The 16769-nt window shown below is 35.8% G+C and overlaps 1 protein-coding gene across 2 annotated transcripts in view; it reads left to right on the forward strand.

The window, feature by feature from the left end:
- The window catches only part of GRIA4 (glutamate ionotropic receptor AMPA type subunit 4), a 479243-nt gene that overhangs the window by 397416 nt on the left and 65058 nt on the right, over nucleotides 1–16769 (forward strand). For both annotated transcript variants that reach the window (XM_064288864.1, XM_064288863.1), the window contains exons 7-9: nucleotides 3514–3681; nucleotides 5426–5530; nucleotides 11828–11938. In XM_064288864.1, coding sequence (XP_064144934.1) covers nucleotides 3514–3681; nucleotides 5426–5530; nucleotides 11828–11938 — 384 coding nt within the window. The remainder of the gene's footprint in view (nucleotides 1–3513; nucleotides 3682–5425; nucleotides 5531–11827; nucleotides 11939–16769) is intronic.

Here is a 16769-nt window from a genome sequence, read left to right on the forward strand (position 1 = left end):
AGCCATTTAATTAATACTTAATTAAATTGTACTTGAATTGTTTAGTATTTTAACTGACATTAAAATCACAACTTCTGATCTTGTTGCTTCCCTCCTTTAAAAAAAAAAAAAATCTGCAATAAAGGTCTTCCACAATACAGGCAAAACAAGTCTTTCCGGTAGCATATCCCTCTGCTCTCTTTCTGATGCCCCAGCCAAACTGAACTGCCCCAACCCTGTCCAGGAGTATTGGTGGTTCAATGGTAGAATTCTCACCTTTCATGCAGAAGACCCGGTTTGATTCCTGGTCAGTTGCACCTCATGCGAAGCCACCACTTGTCTGTCAGTGGAGGCTTGCGAGTTGCTCTGATAATAAACAGGTTTCAGAGGAGCTTCCAGACTCAGATGAAAACGAGGAAGAAAGACTAGACTATCTACTTCTGAAAATCAGCCAGTGAAAACCCTGTGGATCACAATGATCCAATCCACAACCGATCCTGAGGACAACCCAGGACTGGACATCGATTCATTCTGATTTCCACTCATCAGTCCCTGTGTTCTCTCCACCTCAGCTGCCTCCCACTTTCGTTTCTACCTGTTCAAATCCAACCGTCTTCCAAGACTTTACCTCAAATTCTACTTTCTCTATGAAGCCTTTTCTCATTCCTCCAGTGTACATGATCTCTTTCTCTTTTATAATCTACATAATATTTAATTTTTTAACTCTCACCAAGAACTTAACATAATTATTTCTATTCTTTTTGTTTCACTCCTATAAACTCCTTTGAGGCAGTCACCATCTATCACTCATGTTTTTAGCTTCATGATTCCCAGCCAGTGTCTAGTTCATTTTTCAAAGAGCTCAGATATGATATGAAATTTCACCCTCTCAACAACCACAGGAGACAGTCATTGTTATCTTGTGTCTTTTGGTTTTGTTCTGTTTTGTGTTCCATGTTGAAGAATGTGCTCCACATTCTCATAAACCTACAAGTAGCAAAATTAGAATTCAACCAGTTTCTTTCTTCTCAAAGCTCATGCCCTTCCCCATGCACTATTCTTCTGCCCCAGCTTGGTCTTGCTATCTACAAACTTTGACAAACAGAACTCTTCACCATTCTGAGCACTAATCAAAGCAGTAAATAACTCTAGACCAAGATATAGTTTTATCCTACCCCAAAATGAAATATTTATTTACTAAAAATTTTCTAATAATGCCCATGAATATGGCTTCCTAGATGGTAGCATAAAAAGACAAATGAAAAAGAATTAAATCCTTCCAAAAAAGGTAAAACTAATTTAACCTGCTGCTTCTTTCCATCTGTCACCTCTATGACTTGTCGAATTCCAGGTCCTTGCCACTCTGGCTAAATGTCTGCTTGGCTCTGCCTTTCTGCTCTGCTCTGCCCTGCCCTGCCCTGCCCTGCCCTGCCCTGCCCTGCCTTTCTGCCCTGCTCTGCTCTGTGTGATACCTGTTCTTTTTTCTAGTTCACTTGTTTCGTAAAAATGGATGGACTTTTTCAAAAACAGCAAGATTTGATTTTTGGTGCAATCTTTCTCAGCTTTTCTCTCCCTATTGAAAAAAGCAACAATATGTTTCATTTCCCTCTCTTGATCCTGATATACTAGCAACACATTTTTCTCTTTTCCTTTATGCCTTTAGCAAGTTTCACTTTATTTCTCATCATTAATTTCTCAGCCTACAAGAAGACACTTGGATGGCTTTCTCTACTCAAAGATGTGTTGGTTCTGGCTGGGGAGGAGGCATATTTGTTTTTTGAGTATAGCACCTTGCTTAAATTAACAATCTGAGTTTCCTTCAGCTGCCCTAACCCAGTTATGAGAAGGGATGCCTATCCTCATGCCTTTGAGGTATATATAGTGATGCTCTTAATGTACCTGTCCCTCTTAAATCCTTCTGATAAAAGCCTTACTAGTGAGATGTAGGTTCTTTATTAGAACTTATAGTCTTTACTGTATTCCATATTTAGCCTTTCTCTTCCCTGGAATACAGGCTGCTATGCCAAGGGTAATGTTGCCTGGGTTTGCTTTATACAATTGGAATTTCAGATAACTTTTCTTCATTTGCAAGCAGCAAATCAAGGAGAGCATTTTCCTCCAAACCACAAAACCACTCATAGCGTAGGCTTAGGATGTGCTAATCATATGGAATTGACCCTATGGGATCCCTAATGTAGTGGCTTGTCACGATTAGTAGTTGATGCTCTGCCATGCTTCAAGAAAATTGTGCCACATTTTTCATGTAAATCACACTCTACCAAAAGTTACCCCCTGTTCCTTTCATGTTCAGCTTAAACAAATTACATTTTCCCTCTCTGTTTTTCCTTATTTGCTCTCCTAACCTTGATAACTTTCTCTTGAGGGCTCAGTCTTTTTCCAAGGAGAAGCATGGGTGACCATCACAAACCAGATGGTCTATACTTTATTTCTTTACTTTGGTCCCAGGTTATAATGGAAAAGTAGGGAAATAACTTAACCCTCCTGAACACACTCAATGAGTATAGCTAGCTGTTCATTCCTACTTAGCACAGTGATTGATGCATACAATTTGTTGAATAAGTCAATATTATTTCTCAATTTGACTTTATATTTCTGAATAACAATAAACAGTTTTATTCATTCTTCTGCGGGGCTGAAGAGAAATATAGACTTTAAGTCAAAAAGCATATTCAATCTTTGAGAACTCTGCTAAGCATTTTGGAGGAGCCCTCCTGGGCTCAGCCACAGTGACAGAGTACAGGGCAGATTGTGACAACCCTGCTCGAGCTTAGGCTGACCTGGCTTTACCAAGTCTACTTTAGATATTATTCATATGAAATTACATTCCTGTTTAATTATTTGAGTTCTTCTCTTATGCAGGGTACAAATACTTCAAATTATTTGGATAAAATACAATAAGAACGTGAATTGATGATTTACATTTTCCTTTAGCTGTTTATACTTTTGCACAACAGAAGGACCTCATCTAGAGTTTTCTTTCTCTCAAACTGCTTGCATTTCCATGTATAAAAATATGCTTATGGAGGTCTGCTACTCCTTGAAATCCTAAGTGACTGAAAATATTTGTTACAATTTCTATTTTTCAGAGTGTCTTCTTTTTAAATTGGGATACTGACATTTAGTATGGAGCTTTTGTAATCAATCAATAATAGAAATTTCTGAGCCAGACTCAATTACCTATCAGGAATTTAACTGCCCTTCAGACAGAGTAGGAGCCCTGGTAATGCAGTGGTTAAAGTTCTCAATTGCTAACTGAAAGGTCAATGGTGCTAACCCACCAGTTGCTCCGTGGGAGCAAACTGTGGCAGTCTACTTCTGTAAAGGTGATAGCCTTGGAGACCCTATGGGACAGGCCTACTCTGTCCTATTGGCTCACCCTGAGTTGGAATCGACTCGACAGCACCAGGTTAGACAGAATGGTGCTTTATGTCTTAAACCCACAGAGACCCCAGATTATTTCTGGTGTTTAAGGAGTTTTAACATTGACTCTTGTAATTGCTTTTATTTGGTCAGTACACTTCTGCTCTGACTTATGATGGAGTCCTTGTGATGGCCGAAACTTTCCGGAATCTTAGAAGGCAAAAAATTGATATTTCAAGGAGAGGAAATGCTGGGGATTGTCTGGCAAATCCTGCTGCTCCTTGGGGTCAGGGGATTGACATGGAGAGGACACTCAAGCAGGTAGCTCACTTTATTAAGTTCAAATTATTTCACGGTCTTGTCTGAATGGCATGTTTGAGAAAGTAGAATAATGTATCTAAGCATAAGTATATATTATCAATTGTCATTTTAATGTATCAAGCCATTGCTCTTTTTTGAGACATTTTCTATGTAGAATATGGAGTAGAATACTCATGTTTATATCTTATGTAAATTTGTAGTCAAAATAAGCTAGGTTATGCTACAGTAATAAACAACCCCAACACTCAGTGGCTTAAAATAGCAAAAGAGGGCCACAATAAATGGGTCCTTACAGAATGGAAGAGAAAAGTAAACAGAACTCAAGTTCTCAAAAAGTCCATACTTACTGAACTGGTTGAGACCAGAGGACTCCCTGAGACTATTGCCCTGAGATACACTTTAAACCTTAAACTGAATTATTCCTTGAGGTCTGTTTTTAGCTAAGTAACGGATTGGCTCATAAAATAAAGAATATCACCCATGAGTAATGAGCTCCTTTAAAAAGTCATCTATAGGAGACAAAATGGTCAAAAATTACTCTAAAACAAAGATGAGAAGGTAAAAGGGCAGGGAAACTAGAGTATTGAAAATGGTACAACTAGAATGGAATGAACGAGAATGATGACACAGTGAAAAATGTAACCAATATCACTGAATAATTTGTACAGAAATTGTTAAATGGGAACCTAATTTGCTGTGTAAACTTACTTTCACCTTAAGCACAATAAAATATTATATGTATATATTAAACAAACACACACACACACAAAAGAAAAACATCAAGAGTTGCACACTCACACACACTAGATGAGCTGGGACACTCTGCTCATTGTAATCTCTCAGGGACCAGGCTGACAAAGCAGCTGCCATCTTGAATGCTGAAAAGGGAAATAGAGAGCTGTGAGGAGGCCTCAAATTGTTCGTTCAGTGCTCTGGCCCAGTAATGACACATGTCACATAAGTCGACAACACATTTGTCAGAGTCACATAACCCTAGCTAACTACAAAGAGTTCAAGAAGTACAATCCTACCTTGAGCCCAGAATGCAGAAGAACTAGGATTACTCGGCAAAACTACTAATGAGTACTCTCTGAATTGCCTTATTACCTTGCATTAAATAATTTGTTTATTTTAGTCTCTCGCAGTTATATTAATACTGTTTTTTTAACAATTAATGCCATATATATATGATTTTTTAAATATTACATCTTAAATATTGTGAAATTTTGAGTACAAGAACAAAAATTAAGTAAAATGGAGTAAAACATACTTGAATATTTTCAAAAATATATTTTTATTTTATGAACTTCTTAGATCTTAGTGTTAACATTAGCAAAGAAGAAAATATAATCTGGTGTGGGTATCAGAGCTATTCAATTCAATGTGTGGCTATATGGACTAAACTGAAAAATAACTATAAACAAGCCATTCATATTCCCATGACTATAAACAATACTTTAATATTGAGGAAAAACTCTGTTAGTTAAAATGGAATCTTTATAATAAAAATAAATAAATAAAAACATTCATCTTTCAGGCATATAGCAGAATTGTTATACATTCATTTAATAGTCCTCTTTCAGATTTTATCCAATAACTCGAATATTTCATGGCTTTTTTAGTGATTTGGTTATAGTTTGGAGTTCCACACTCCTGTGTAGTCATAAGCCTCGCAGACGAAGTTGAAATTTCTGTTAGTAAAATGGTAAATGAATCTATGTATGGTTTTTTTTTTTCACTCTAGGTTCGAATTCAAGGGCTTACAGGAAATGTTCAGTTTGACCACTATGGACGTAGAGTCAATTATACCATGGATGTGTTTGAGCTGAAGAGCACAGGGCCTAGAAAGGTAAGCCATAGTCAAACTGGGAAAAGAAAATCCTGTGTTCTTAGTTCTTATTTGACATTTTTAAAATCCTGTGTTCTTAGTTTTTATTTGACATAGCTGGATATTCTATGTTTTCTCTTTTGGTTAATATAATCAGTTACAATTATTACTTTCTTGGTAATCTGTGTTAAAATAAACTCCTGTGCCATAATAACTGATATTTAATGAAGTCCCAAACCTGAAACAAACTAATTTATACACTGTGTATATCCTTTATTCAAAATGAAAGTAATAATTTGAAAAAAGGCTAAGCCAAAAGAATCTCATGCACACAAAAAATTTACTCCACAGGAGAGCACGCAATGGAGGTAAAGAGACATAATCACCTCCATGTAGTCACTTATGAGATCATTAGAAAGGGCACAAAGAAAAACTACTAATGGCAAGCTGTATTTAGAACAGGTTGGATGTTCTTGAAGTAGGCAAGGAGGCAAATTCAACTGAACAAAGAAGAGAGCAAATGGAAGACTGGATGATTAGATTATTATTAGGCTGAGGAGGGAGAGAAACGCCCAAGAAACTCCAACTAGGGTGGGGCAGGGAGGTGGGATTTAGGAAGGCTCTGGTGCCAGATTCTTGGACGTAGGAAGATGGCTCTGCTGGTCTTGTGATGTGACTAAGTATATCAGCAGCCTGATGTCTAAAAGAAGTACTTGATTGATGGAGCCATATCCCCCATCACCACTGCAGTAATTAGTTATAAACATTTTATAGCTTGCACACATAGGTTTTAATAATCCTTTTCCCTATTTGCCATGATGCTCGAGGAAAGAGCCGTTCAAGCTACCTTTTCTGAAAACTCTGTTTGTTTAAACATTTGGCTATTTAAAAAAAAATCTCTCCAGAGATTATGCTCTTTTAAGAACTATCTATATGGGATCAAATTGACAACAGCAACTCAGAAGATTAGATAGGAACCTTCAGGGGCAGTGAATTTATATTAATGGGGGAGGAACAGCTCAGAAAAGGAGGATGAGAATGGTTACATAACTTGAAGAATATAATCAATGTCGGTAAATGGTACATGTACATGGGTTGGTGTATGTTTGCTGTGTATATTCTCAACAACAACAAAGTAAACAAAATTTTTAAAAAACTGTCCAAAATATGATTTAGTGCTTTAATATAATAATGATGGCTACAGTGTATGAAATGCCTGCTATGTCCCAGACACCTTTTTGTAAAATTTAATCCTCACAATTAACCTAAGTGTATTATTATGTCCTTTTCAAATGAGAAAATTTAAGGCCCAATAAGTTATGGTTACTTGTCTAAGCCCATACAGCTTGTGAGTGACAAGACAGCAATTTTAATTCAGATGTATCTGACTCCAGAGTATTTCCATATTACTACACTCAGGAGCAGCAGACCCTGCTCTTGAGAAGTTTATTTGCTAGGATGGAAGAATATAATAGTAAGTTCCATATGGCAGCTAAAGAGAGGGCGTGTGGGCATTCTAAAGGGGAAGAGATCACTTCCATCTAGAGGAAAATAAATCAAGGAAGGCTGCACAGAAGAGATGGGATTTAAAGTTAGCCATTAAGTTAGAATTTGGGTCTGTAGAAACAGATGAGGCAATGACCTGAGGAAAGGCATGGAGGCAGGACAGTAAAGGTCATACCTGGAAAATGACAAGGCTCTCTGAGTTGTGTTTTGCTGTAGTAAATCACATGGCTGTGCTTCTGCGTATGTGTGTGAGAGAGAGAGAATTGGAGCTACCATGAAAACCATCGCCAGCTTTTCAGCCTCTTATCAACAGCTCCTTGAGTGCGGGCTGCTGGCTAATACCAGGTAGGCTGGAGCATACCTGATCAGATCAGGTAGGACGGGAGAGCGATGACAGCTGGGAAGCCAAGCTGCACCTCTAAGGATACTGTCTTCCGCAAGGAAAGGAGACATGCTCCCAAGAAATGCCTTTAAGAAGAAATTTAGGGAGTTCCATGTAAACACTGGCTTTACCGAACACACAGAGAGCCAGCAGCAAGGAAGAAAGAGGCCTGTTTTAAGGAAAATCCCTTTCGTTAGCTGTGTAGACAAAATCCCTTAAAAATGTTGCCTAATTGGTAAAAAAAAAAATTGGTAGGCAGAGGTAAACCTTCCTGGTCTTGAAAAATTAGCCCTTTAAGAAAAATCTTTTTAAAATGCAAAAGACAATTCCATATTTAATAAAACAGTACAAAAACTCAAATGATTATAAAAGAAAGGATAATGGAAGCTAGTGGAAACTAGCAGTAATATCAAAAAATTATAGCACTGAGTCCTTTCATGGCCTATCGAACCATGATTATAACAAAAATGAACATTTTTTGAAGAGAAAGTTAAAGAGTAAGTTGGAAGAGTGCGGAACAGTACATCTTCACACTCAGCTGACATTCATCTAAGACTCTTAGAAATAAAACATGAGGTGTAAAATGATGTAGACTCATCTATCTTCGTTTTTCTGTGGCAACGATCAACTTGGGCATTCTGTCAGGAATATTAAACTTAAAAATGAGGTACCAGGAGAAACACTATGCTGGTGAGACTAGGCAATATGTCTGCAAAGCAAGCAATCCTTCTTGTAAATTGAAAACTTGCCAGCAAGGGAGCTATCTTTGAAAATAGATCAAAGATTGAACCAATCAGTTTGTCTGACTTGTGTAACAGGAAAACTGATCGAAAGTCTCCTTAAGCAGTAGCCAAAAGCTCTTTCTGAAGTCCCAGCTCCTGGGCATGGTAGAATCTTCTTGTCATTCCAGGTGACTCCCAGGATTCCACGGGGAATATTGCAGGACCATACTTGCTTGGTTTCCAAGAGTTCATAATAGTTAAAATTACATTCATATGCCAGAGACTGTAATAGAAAATATATGTGTATTTTTATGTTTAATCTTTACCACAATCTGCATATAAGATATATTTTTTCTCATTTTTTAGAGAAGTGAGGCTCAGAGAAAGTAACTGACTTGCCCAGGGATATTCAGCTAGAAAAATGTGATAATTCTGGAATGGAAGACAAGATCCACGTAGCTCCAAAGCTCTCTCTCTCTGCTGCTATAAAACATAATCAGTCCTAGGACCCATAAAAAAGTGGGAATTTAGCTAGATTTTTCAAGACAGGTTTGGCTGAAGCGGAGCCCTGATGGTGCAGTGATTAAGAGCTCGGCTGCTAACCAAAGGATCAGCAATTTGAATCCACCAGCTGCTCCTTAGAGACCCCATGGGGCAGTTTTATTCTGTCCTGTAGGGTTGCTATGAGTTGGAATCGACTCGGTGGCAATGAGTTTGCTTTGGTTTTTGGTTTTGGCCAAAGTAGCTCTCTAAGGAACGAACTTTGAGTAGAACATAGACTTCACAGCCCCTCAATGCCTACTCATTCCCAGCCAAGTTCACAGCAGATACAGAACTGTTTCCTCACATATTTTTATTATGGTTATATTTGCACACAACTCACCTATAGGGAATCAAAGAAAATTGATATCTTTTAGACATCCCTTGTCAGTTTAGTAATTTAAATGTTTCCATATTTTTGCTCCAACATTAAAAAAACACTTTTCAGCCAACTTTTGACTCTAAGATAAGAAGAGAAAATGCCTAGTTTCTGACCTGATTAAATGAAGTCAGGCATGGGAAAAGTTTTTATTAAATTGTAAAATGTTGTGAAGAATTAGGGAGGAAACCTTCATATCGTCTGAAGTTTTAGGACCAAGTTTTAGAGAATGACCTTTCTTTCTTGGAAAGCGACCCCTGTGTGGTCTTACTTCCCTATAAACCCATGACCTATATGAAGTCTACCGTTAATTAATTGGTCTCATATCACATAATGTAGCTTTTCTTTTTTCTCCAGAATTGCATGCAGATACTGTTGTTGTTGTTAGGTGCTGTCGAGTCAGTTCCGACTCTTAATGACCCTATAGGACAGAGGAGAACTGCCCTATAGGGTTTCCAAGGAGTGGCTGATGGATGTATTTGAACTGTCTACCTTTTGGTTAGCAGCCGATATCTTAACCACTACACTATCAGGGCTTCACGTAGATATAGGCAAGTACATATAATACTATATACTCACTGCCGTCAAGTTGATTCCAACTCATAGCGACCCTATAGGACAGGGTAGAACTGCCCCATGGAGTTTCCAAGGCATCCCTGGTGGATTTGAACTGCAGACCTTTTGGTTAGCACCCATAGCACTTTACCACTACACCACCAGGGTTTCGGCAAGTACATATAAAAAAAATAGATGGGTAAAATTTTGCTCATCATTTTAATTTTCCTGCACTTCTGAATCATTTGTCTTTTATGAGGGGTGGTCATAAACCCACAGGTCAGTTTTCAAATGCAAAATGCCAACGTCTTGCCAACATCCAGGTACTTTCCAAGATGTGTCCCAGATGTATGATTTTTCTGTTGTAGGAACTCATTAATAAAGAAAAATGGTATTTCCTGGAGAATGGGATGTTGAAATCTGCAGAGTGGCTACATCTTAATGGAGTGCTAAACTGTGAAACCCATTTTGATGTCATATAACTGTCAAATGGAAAAGAGAATTAACAGGAAGCACCTGGCTTTCTTTTTTTTAAGTTCAAGAAGAAATTGAGGAGAGAGGGGATCTCGCAGGCATACTTGTTTTTAAATTACATTTTTCACAGAATTATTCAAGAAATGTCAACTCTGAATGGATTCACATGAATGATGGAAAATCAACAAATTGCTGAACTGATATATCCTCATAATTTTGAATCAAGCCAAAACGCATAACGTGACATATTGATGAAAATTCTTTTGCTCCATCTATTCTCTTATTGTATTATATATGCAACATTTGTGATAGTTATCAGAAAGTACTTATTTATAACGTGTTAACGCTTACTTTATTTATTATGTTCATGACAGTTAAGAAATCTGGAGTAGGCAAAAGAGACTTCCAAATATATTACAACAAATAGTGAATGCAGACCAGTGAACAAATGTTGTTGTGTGTCATCGAGTCAATTCTGACTCATAGCAGCCCTATAGGACAGAGTAGAACTACACCATAGGATTTTCTAGGCTGAAATCTTTATGGAAGCAGATTGCCAGGGCTTTTCTCCCATGGAGCCACTGGTGGTTTTGAATGGTCGACCTCTCGGTTGGCAGCTAAGCACATAACCATCGTGCCACCAGGGCTCCAATGAACAAGTACATACATTATATTGAAAAAATGAGTTCTATCAACTGCATCAAGAAAGGAGTTTGGCAAGCATTAAATGATCATCCATTTTGAGAAACTGTATAGCAGAATGGCAACGTATATGGAGTTGGTGTCATTCAGACTGGGGTTCTAAATTCTGGCCCTACTAGAGTGTAACCTCATGTAATGTATTTAACTTTATAAAATGGTCCTTATCTCTAAAATGTGGCTAATAATAGCCTTACCTCTATGTTTGCTATGCGTATTAATTTTAAAATATATATTTAAAAAGCATGTGTACAGCACCCCTCACAGAGTAAGCACTCAATATGTGATAGCCATTACCATTACTTAATGGCCTGCATAATGCAAAGAACCCTAACCTGTCCAGTAAGACATCTGTTGGAATTTACTACTTTTTAAAGTACTTAACTAATTACTTGGTGTGTTTTATGGCAAAGTGTTTCATTTTTAAGTAAAAATTATATATATATAAGGATTAAAAAATGTAGAAATTACAAATTTAAATGTAGTCTTTGAAAGTGAAAAATGTTATCCTTTAATATTCATCTCTGATGTATATAGCATTTGAGAAATGGTAAGATTGAGTTACCTAGTGACTAACTAGGTTATGTCAAACCAAGAACCATTTCTATACTGCTTTCAAAATATATAAGTTATTTTTGTCTGCTTGAAAATATTATGTACATATCCCCTTTATAAGTAAGGCTATTCCCTTTACCATACAACGTGAAAGTTTATGGATAAAATCAAGTACATTAATTTTTAGGGCCTATTAGTCCATCTCACTAGAAGAGAGGATCAACACACAGTGATTATTCATCTGCCTCAATATTCCTTTTGAAACCACCCACTCCCAATACCTTGGCTGCTCCGTGATTATAAACTGAAAAGTTGCCAAATATGTAACCACAAGAAAGCTGGCTGATTATCAGCTAAGAAAGCTTCTAATCACGTCTTTTGTTCTTTGTTTGTTTGTTTTTAAAATGTGTTTTGTGTGCTTACTTATTTATACCCCTCACTGTTTCAAGAAAGACTAGAGATAACTCTTCTAAAATATGTCTTCAAGTATTTTGTCTATTTTGCAGGTTGGCTACTGGAATGATATGGATAAACTGGTCTTGATTCAGGATGTACCCACTCTTGGCAATGACACAGCAGCTATTGAAAATAGAACAGTAGTTGTAACCACAATTATGGTAAGTTTTGGTCTATGCTTTATGCTCTTCCGTTTGGTCCACAGGCATTTCTAACGCTCTAGCTCTGGTGATCGGGGGGTAAAAGCTGCATCGTAGCAGTTGTGTAATGGGTGTTCTGATTCAGAATGAGTCTGCTGAGGCTTTGAATAAGTGTGTCTTGAGCTTTGAGGACATTCAGTACTTTTATTTGTATTATCTTTTGTTGCATTATTGTTCTTGGGAAAATGCTCAGAGGTTAAAGATTGAGACTGTCAAGCTCTAGTTGGAAATGTATGAAATGCTAAGACCCCAAAAGACAAAAGAGGGAACATGGAAAAGGTCAACAACCAATCACATAAAAATATTTAGTAGCAAATACGGTATTATTACTGTTATTGTGTTATTTAAAACATCAATGTACTAATAGTTAAAATATTTAAAATTTTAATTTTTCGGTAGTGATTTGCATTGTCTGTTTATAACAGTGGAGATACAAATGTGAAGATTTTAATGAGCATGTTTTATATAACTGAATGCTTTAGAAATTTTTTTGTTTTGTTTTTTTTTTAATGTGAAAGGGTTATTTGCACCGATTATTTTTCTCATTGGCCATAGACAAATACATAATTTTATTGGACCTCTAAGTATCCAGAAAAATATGATTGCTTCATTCAGTCATATCATAAAAAGAAAACTACTCTAAATTTTAAGGCTGCTTTTTCAGAGATTCTCATGGAATCACCTTTTAAATAATGGAATATTTTATGTGTTTTTCTCTTCCAAAGTCAAACATGCCCTTTAGAGTCAATGCTAGTCAAAGGAGATCAACAATCGGTGACCTTTTCTATCTAGTTTAAAGTTATGTATATCCTCAGCTCACTGTCTAATTAGGTAGAACTTATTTTTAATTATTTATGGAAACACTACTCTAAATAAAGCATTTTCTGTGATTTAGTTTTTAGCTTACATGATTTTAGTTTTAGATTTTCAAGAATGTCAAGTTATTCCCAAAACTGACATTTGAGGTCAAAGCATGAAAATGCCAGAGAAAATCTTTCATATATTACAATTAATTTTATCTGTGCTGCATCACCAGTTAGCAATTTAATGTAACCTGTCAAGTCTTGATTGAAAGATTATGATTTTAGGATGCAAACCAACTAACAGCAGTTTGTGTGTAAGGTTCAATATATATACCTTCTAACTTAATTGTGTGATATTTGCATGGGACTTGAAAAGCAATATATATATATATTTCTTTTCCTAAACAAGACACAGTAATGGAAAGTCATACTTCAGTACAGTCCTCCTCTTTTCAGCCTCTGATGAAGAATCCTATTTTAAGAAATTGATCAAGAAAGAAAAGAGTTCCACGCTGTTCGACCATTCCTAACTAAGGCTCAAGGCTTGTTCTCGAATGTAGTAAATTTAAGCTAATGTTTCATATGGGATTCTACTTGGAGGACCAACTCTGGACTACCAGAAAAAAAAAAAAAATTTTTTTTTTTTTAAAAGTTCTGTGACTTTTCTGAGATACTAGAACAAAAGAAGAATTAATGCTCATCTTTCTCAAGAAAATAAATAGATGCTGAGAAAGCATCACTTAGTAATTCTGACATATCGATTCGCACATCTTGAAATGAGGTCTTTGTATGTAAATGATGGCATTATATCATTCCTAATTCCAAGCATAGATTTTTAAAAAGTAAATATGAATGTGTGTGCTTGTTTTCTAAATACATACGGTAGCTTTCTTTAGAGATTTTTTGGAAATTTTGCCTGTACTATGTGCAATAAAGTGTTTCAATGTGCATTATAGGTGTAATATAGAAAATCTCATTTCCAACCTCTTTATTAAAGGGACTGGAGAAAATATTCTTAAAACCAAAATGCTGAATTAATTTTGCAAGCATGACTAGTTTTCAGGAAGCATGATATCAAAAAATAAGTAAAAATAATTGGAAAAATCCAACTGTTTCCTAGATACCTAAAGAATATTCTGTAAAGCATCTGTTGTTTGACAATGATATCAATATTTTTGCTATCAAATTAGTCCAATGCTAGTATCTGTCTTTTTGTGTAAAAATGTAATCTTCATGTAAATAGTATCTCCAGTATTTGCAAGTGCATAATCATTAAGTAATTAAAAAAGACCTTCCAGAATCCTTTCCCTAAAAGTGTCCCTTGTATTTGCTTTTGTTCAAAATGGTAGCCAGGGACCTATGACATCCCCACCAGCTCATTTGTACTGAAAGAAATGTGATTCCTTGTAGATGAATGCAACATTGGCACCTGCATGTAATAAACCCCCAAATTCAATTGAAAAACTCCCAATGCAGACAGAGTTGTTTAGACATGGTAATATGTGCAAGACAAATATCTAGACACAGAAGAGGGCTGAGAGTGTTACAGCACTGGAAAGCATTCCTTTTGATAGAAATAAATATGGCGTTGCTGTTCTCCCATTTGTTTTTCCTTTGTGTATGTTTGTTATTTATATGTCAATATACTGTAATGATATGTGCTATTGTTAAATAAAATTGATTGAGAAATTCATTTATTCATTCATAAATATTTATTGAGCGTCCGCTTTGTGGTAGGCCCAGGGGACATAGGAATAACAAAACAGACAAAAATTCTTACACTCAGTGCAGCTTATAGTCTATTTAGAGAAAGTAAACAAAAAACATAGTGAGTCTGTTAGTTATCATTCTAAATAAAATATAGCTTTAGCCTCTTATGCTGTTAAAATTTACTTTTCTTTTCAACACAGTATTGTATATCTATAATGTGATCTTCATTTTAATGAGTTGATGCTACCTGAATATAGCCATACTGAATACAACTTAATCCACAAAGCACACCCATTGCAGCGACGTTGGTTCCGACTCATGGCGACCCTATAGGACAGAGTAGAACTGCCCCGCAAGGTTTCCAAGGAGCAGCTGGTGGATTCATACTGCTGACCTTTTGGTTTGCAGCCAAGCTCTTAACCACTACGCCATCAGGGCTCCGAATATAACTTAGCTAAATCTAAATAAAAAATAAAAATTGACAATATCATCACAGGAAAATCATGGCAAAAAAGTTGAAAGGTCTCAAATCAGGGATTCAGGTCCCCATCATTTTTTTATCTTTCAATCCTAGTGGCTAAAACTTTTGTCCAATTCATGTGACTATGATCATACTGATTTCACTTATCAAATGCAAAAAAAACAGTTCCTGTAAACAACCAAAGGAAGCCTAATCTGTGCCATGTGTTTGGATCAGTGCAGCAATTTACGAAAAGAAATTTATCGTAGACGTTGAAGGAAGAGAAGGAAGTGTTTTCCTCTTTAATCTCACTGCTTTATTTGGGTGGCTATCTCTAGAAAAGCAGATAGAATGTAGTGATATTTCAGCAGAGCTTTTTTCCCCCAAAGCTTCATTATTGAGGTTAAATGATGGTCATGACATGTTGCATACTAAGAAGGCATTTCTTACCATCTTATGAATGTAGTTTTTTTTATAAGAAAAGGTACATAAAACTAAATTTATTCAACTATGATTTCAGAATTATGTCAAAAACCTATAAGTAATTTTGTTCCTTATGTGTGATCTTTTCAGAGATTAGTTTATATACTTTTTAAGAGATGCTTGATATTTATCTTCTTTTCATAGAATTTTGTAGATGCATTACATATATATGTACGTAAAAATATAAAATGTGTATTTCTGTATTATTGTTGTTGTGTGCCATCAAGACAATTCCAACTCATAGCGGCCCTATAGAACAGAGTAGAACTGCTAGGGTTTCCTAGGCAGTTCTTTATGGGAGCAGATTGCCAAGTCTTTTCTCCCACAGAGCCACTGGTGGGCTTAAACTGCTGACTTATTGGTTAGCAACTGAGTGCTTAGCCATTGTGCCACCAGGGCTCCTTGTATTTATATATGCATATATGTATATATGAGAACACACACACAAAGACACATATACACATAAAATACAGATATCAAGTTGTTTTACAAAGTATTAATATCAAGTCACAAATACTCACACAGACACACAAATACCACCCCAGGGACTTATAACTCAGTTTTTAAATAAATTATTTTGAATAAACTTAAAATTGTGCAGCCATTAAATTTACTCATTTTTTCTGAATTGAATAAAAACACTTTACTTTCTACTTTTAAGAATTTTACCAATGGGATAAAGTATTTACATCCATTAGCATTTTTTGGAGAAACACAAATACCTGCATAGGAAATAACTTTGGTTGATCCTACAGATTTTTTTTTTTTAATTTTAACTGTCTTCAATATGTTTATGTCTTCAATAGTGCTTATGTTTGTGATATTTAAAAATCTTGGAACCTTTCTAATAAGTATATTTTTTTCAACAGTTTCACTGTTGTGAAATACAGATAATCCCAAATGAATTTTTTTCTTGGTAGATTGGAAATCATTTTAATTCATATACACAAACATTTTCATAAGCAAGCTAAGCCCTAATATATAACAGCTTTAAACAAAGTATGTTTTCTCTCTGAAATAGCAGAGCAGATGTAGAAGACCATCCATTATGAAAATTGTTTCAATAAATAAACTCATAATCACTAAGAAGGAATGCATTTCAATATATATTGCTTCTAAGAATATATTGCCCTGTAGAGCATGGTAGTAGATAAGAAAGATGGAAGCTAATTTCTTAAGGAGAAGGAAGAGGCTATTATATTCCATTCCTCTGATGCCTGTTTGAATCCACAATTGAACACTTGACACTCCTATAAAACTTCTTTACAAAGATGCCCCACAAATCCTGCTTGGTGATTTTTCGTTACATTGAAAAGACTGAATATTTTATTCGTCC

The sequence above is a fragment of the Loxodonta africana genome, chromosome 7, assembly GCF_030014295.1.
Source record: "Loxodonta africana isolate mLoxAfr1 chromosome 7, mLoxAfr1.hap2, whole genome shotgun sequence".
Taxonomy (NCBI): Eukaryota; Metazoa; Chordata; class Mammalia; order Proboscidea; family Elephantidae; genus Loxodonta; species Loxodonta africana.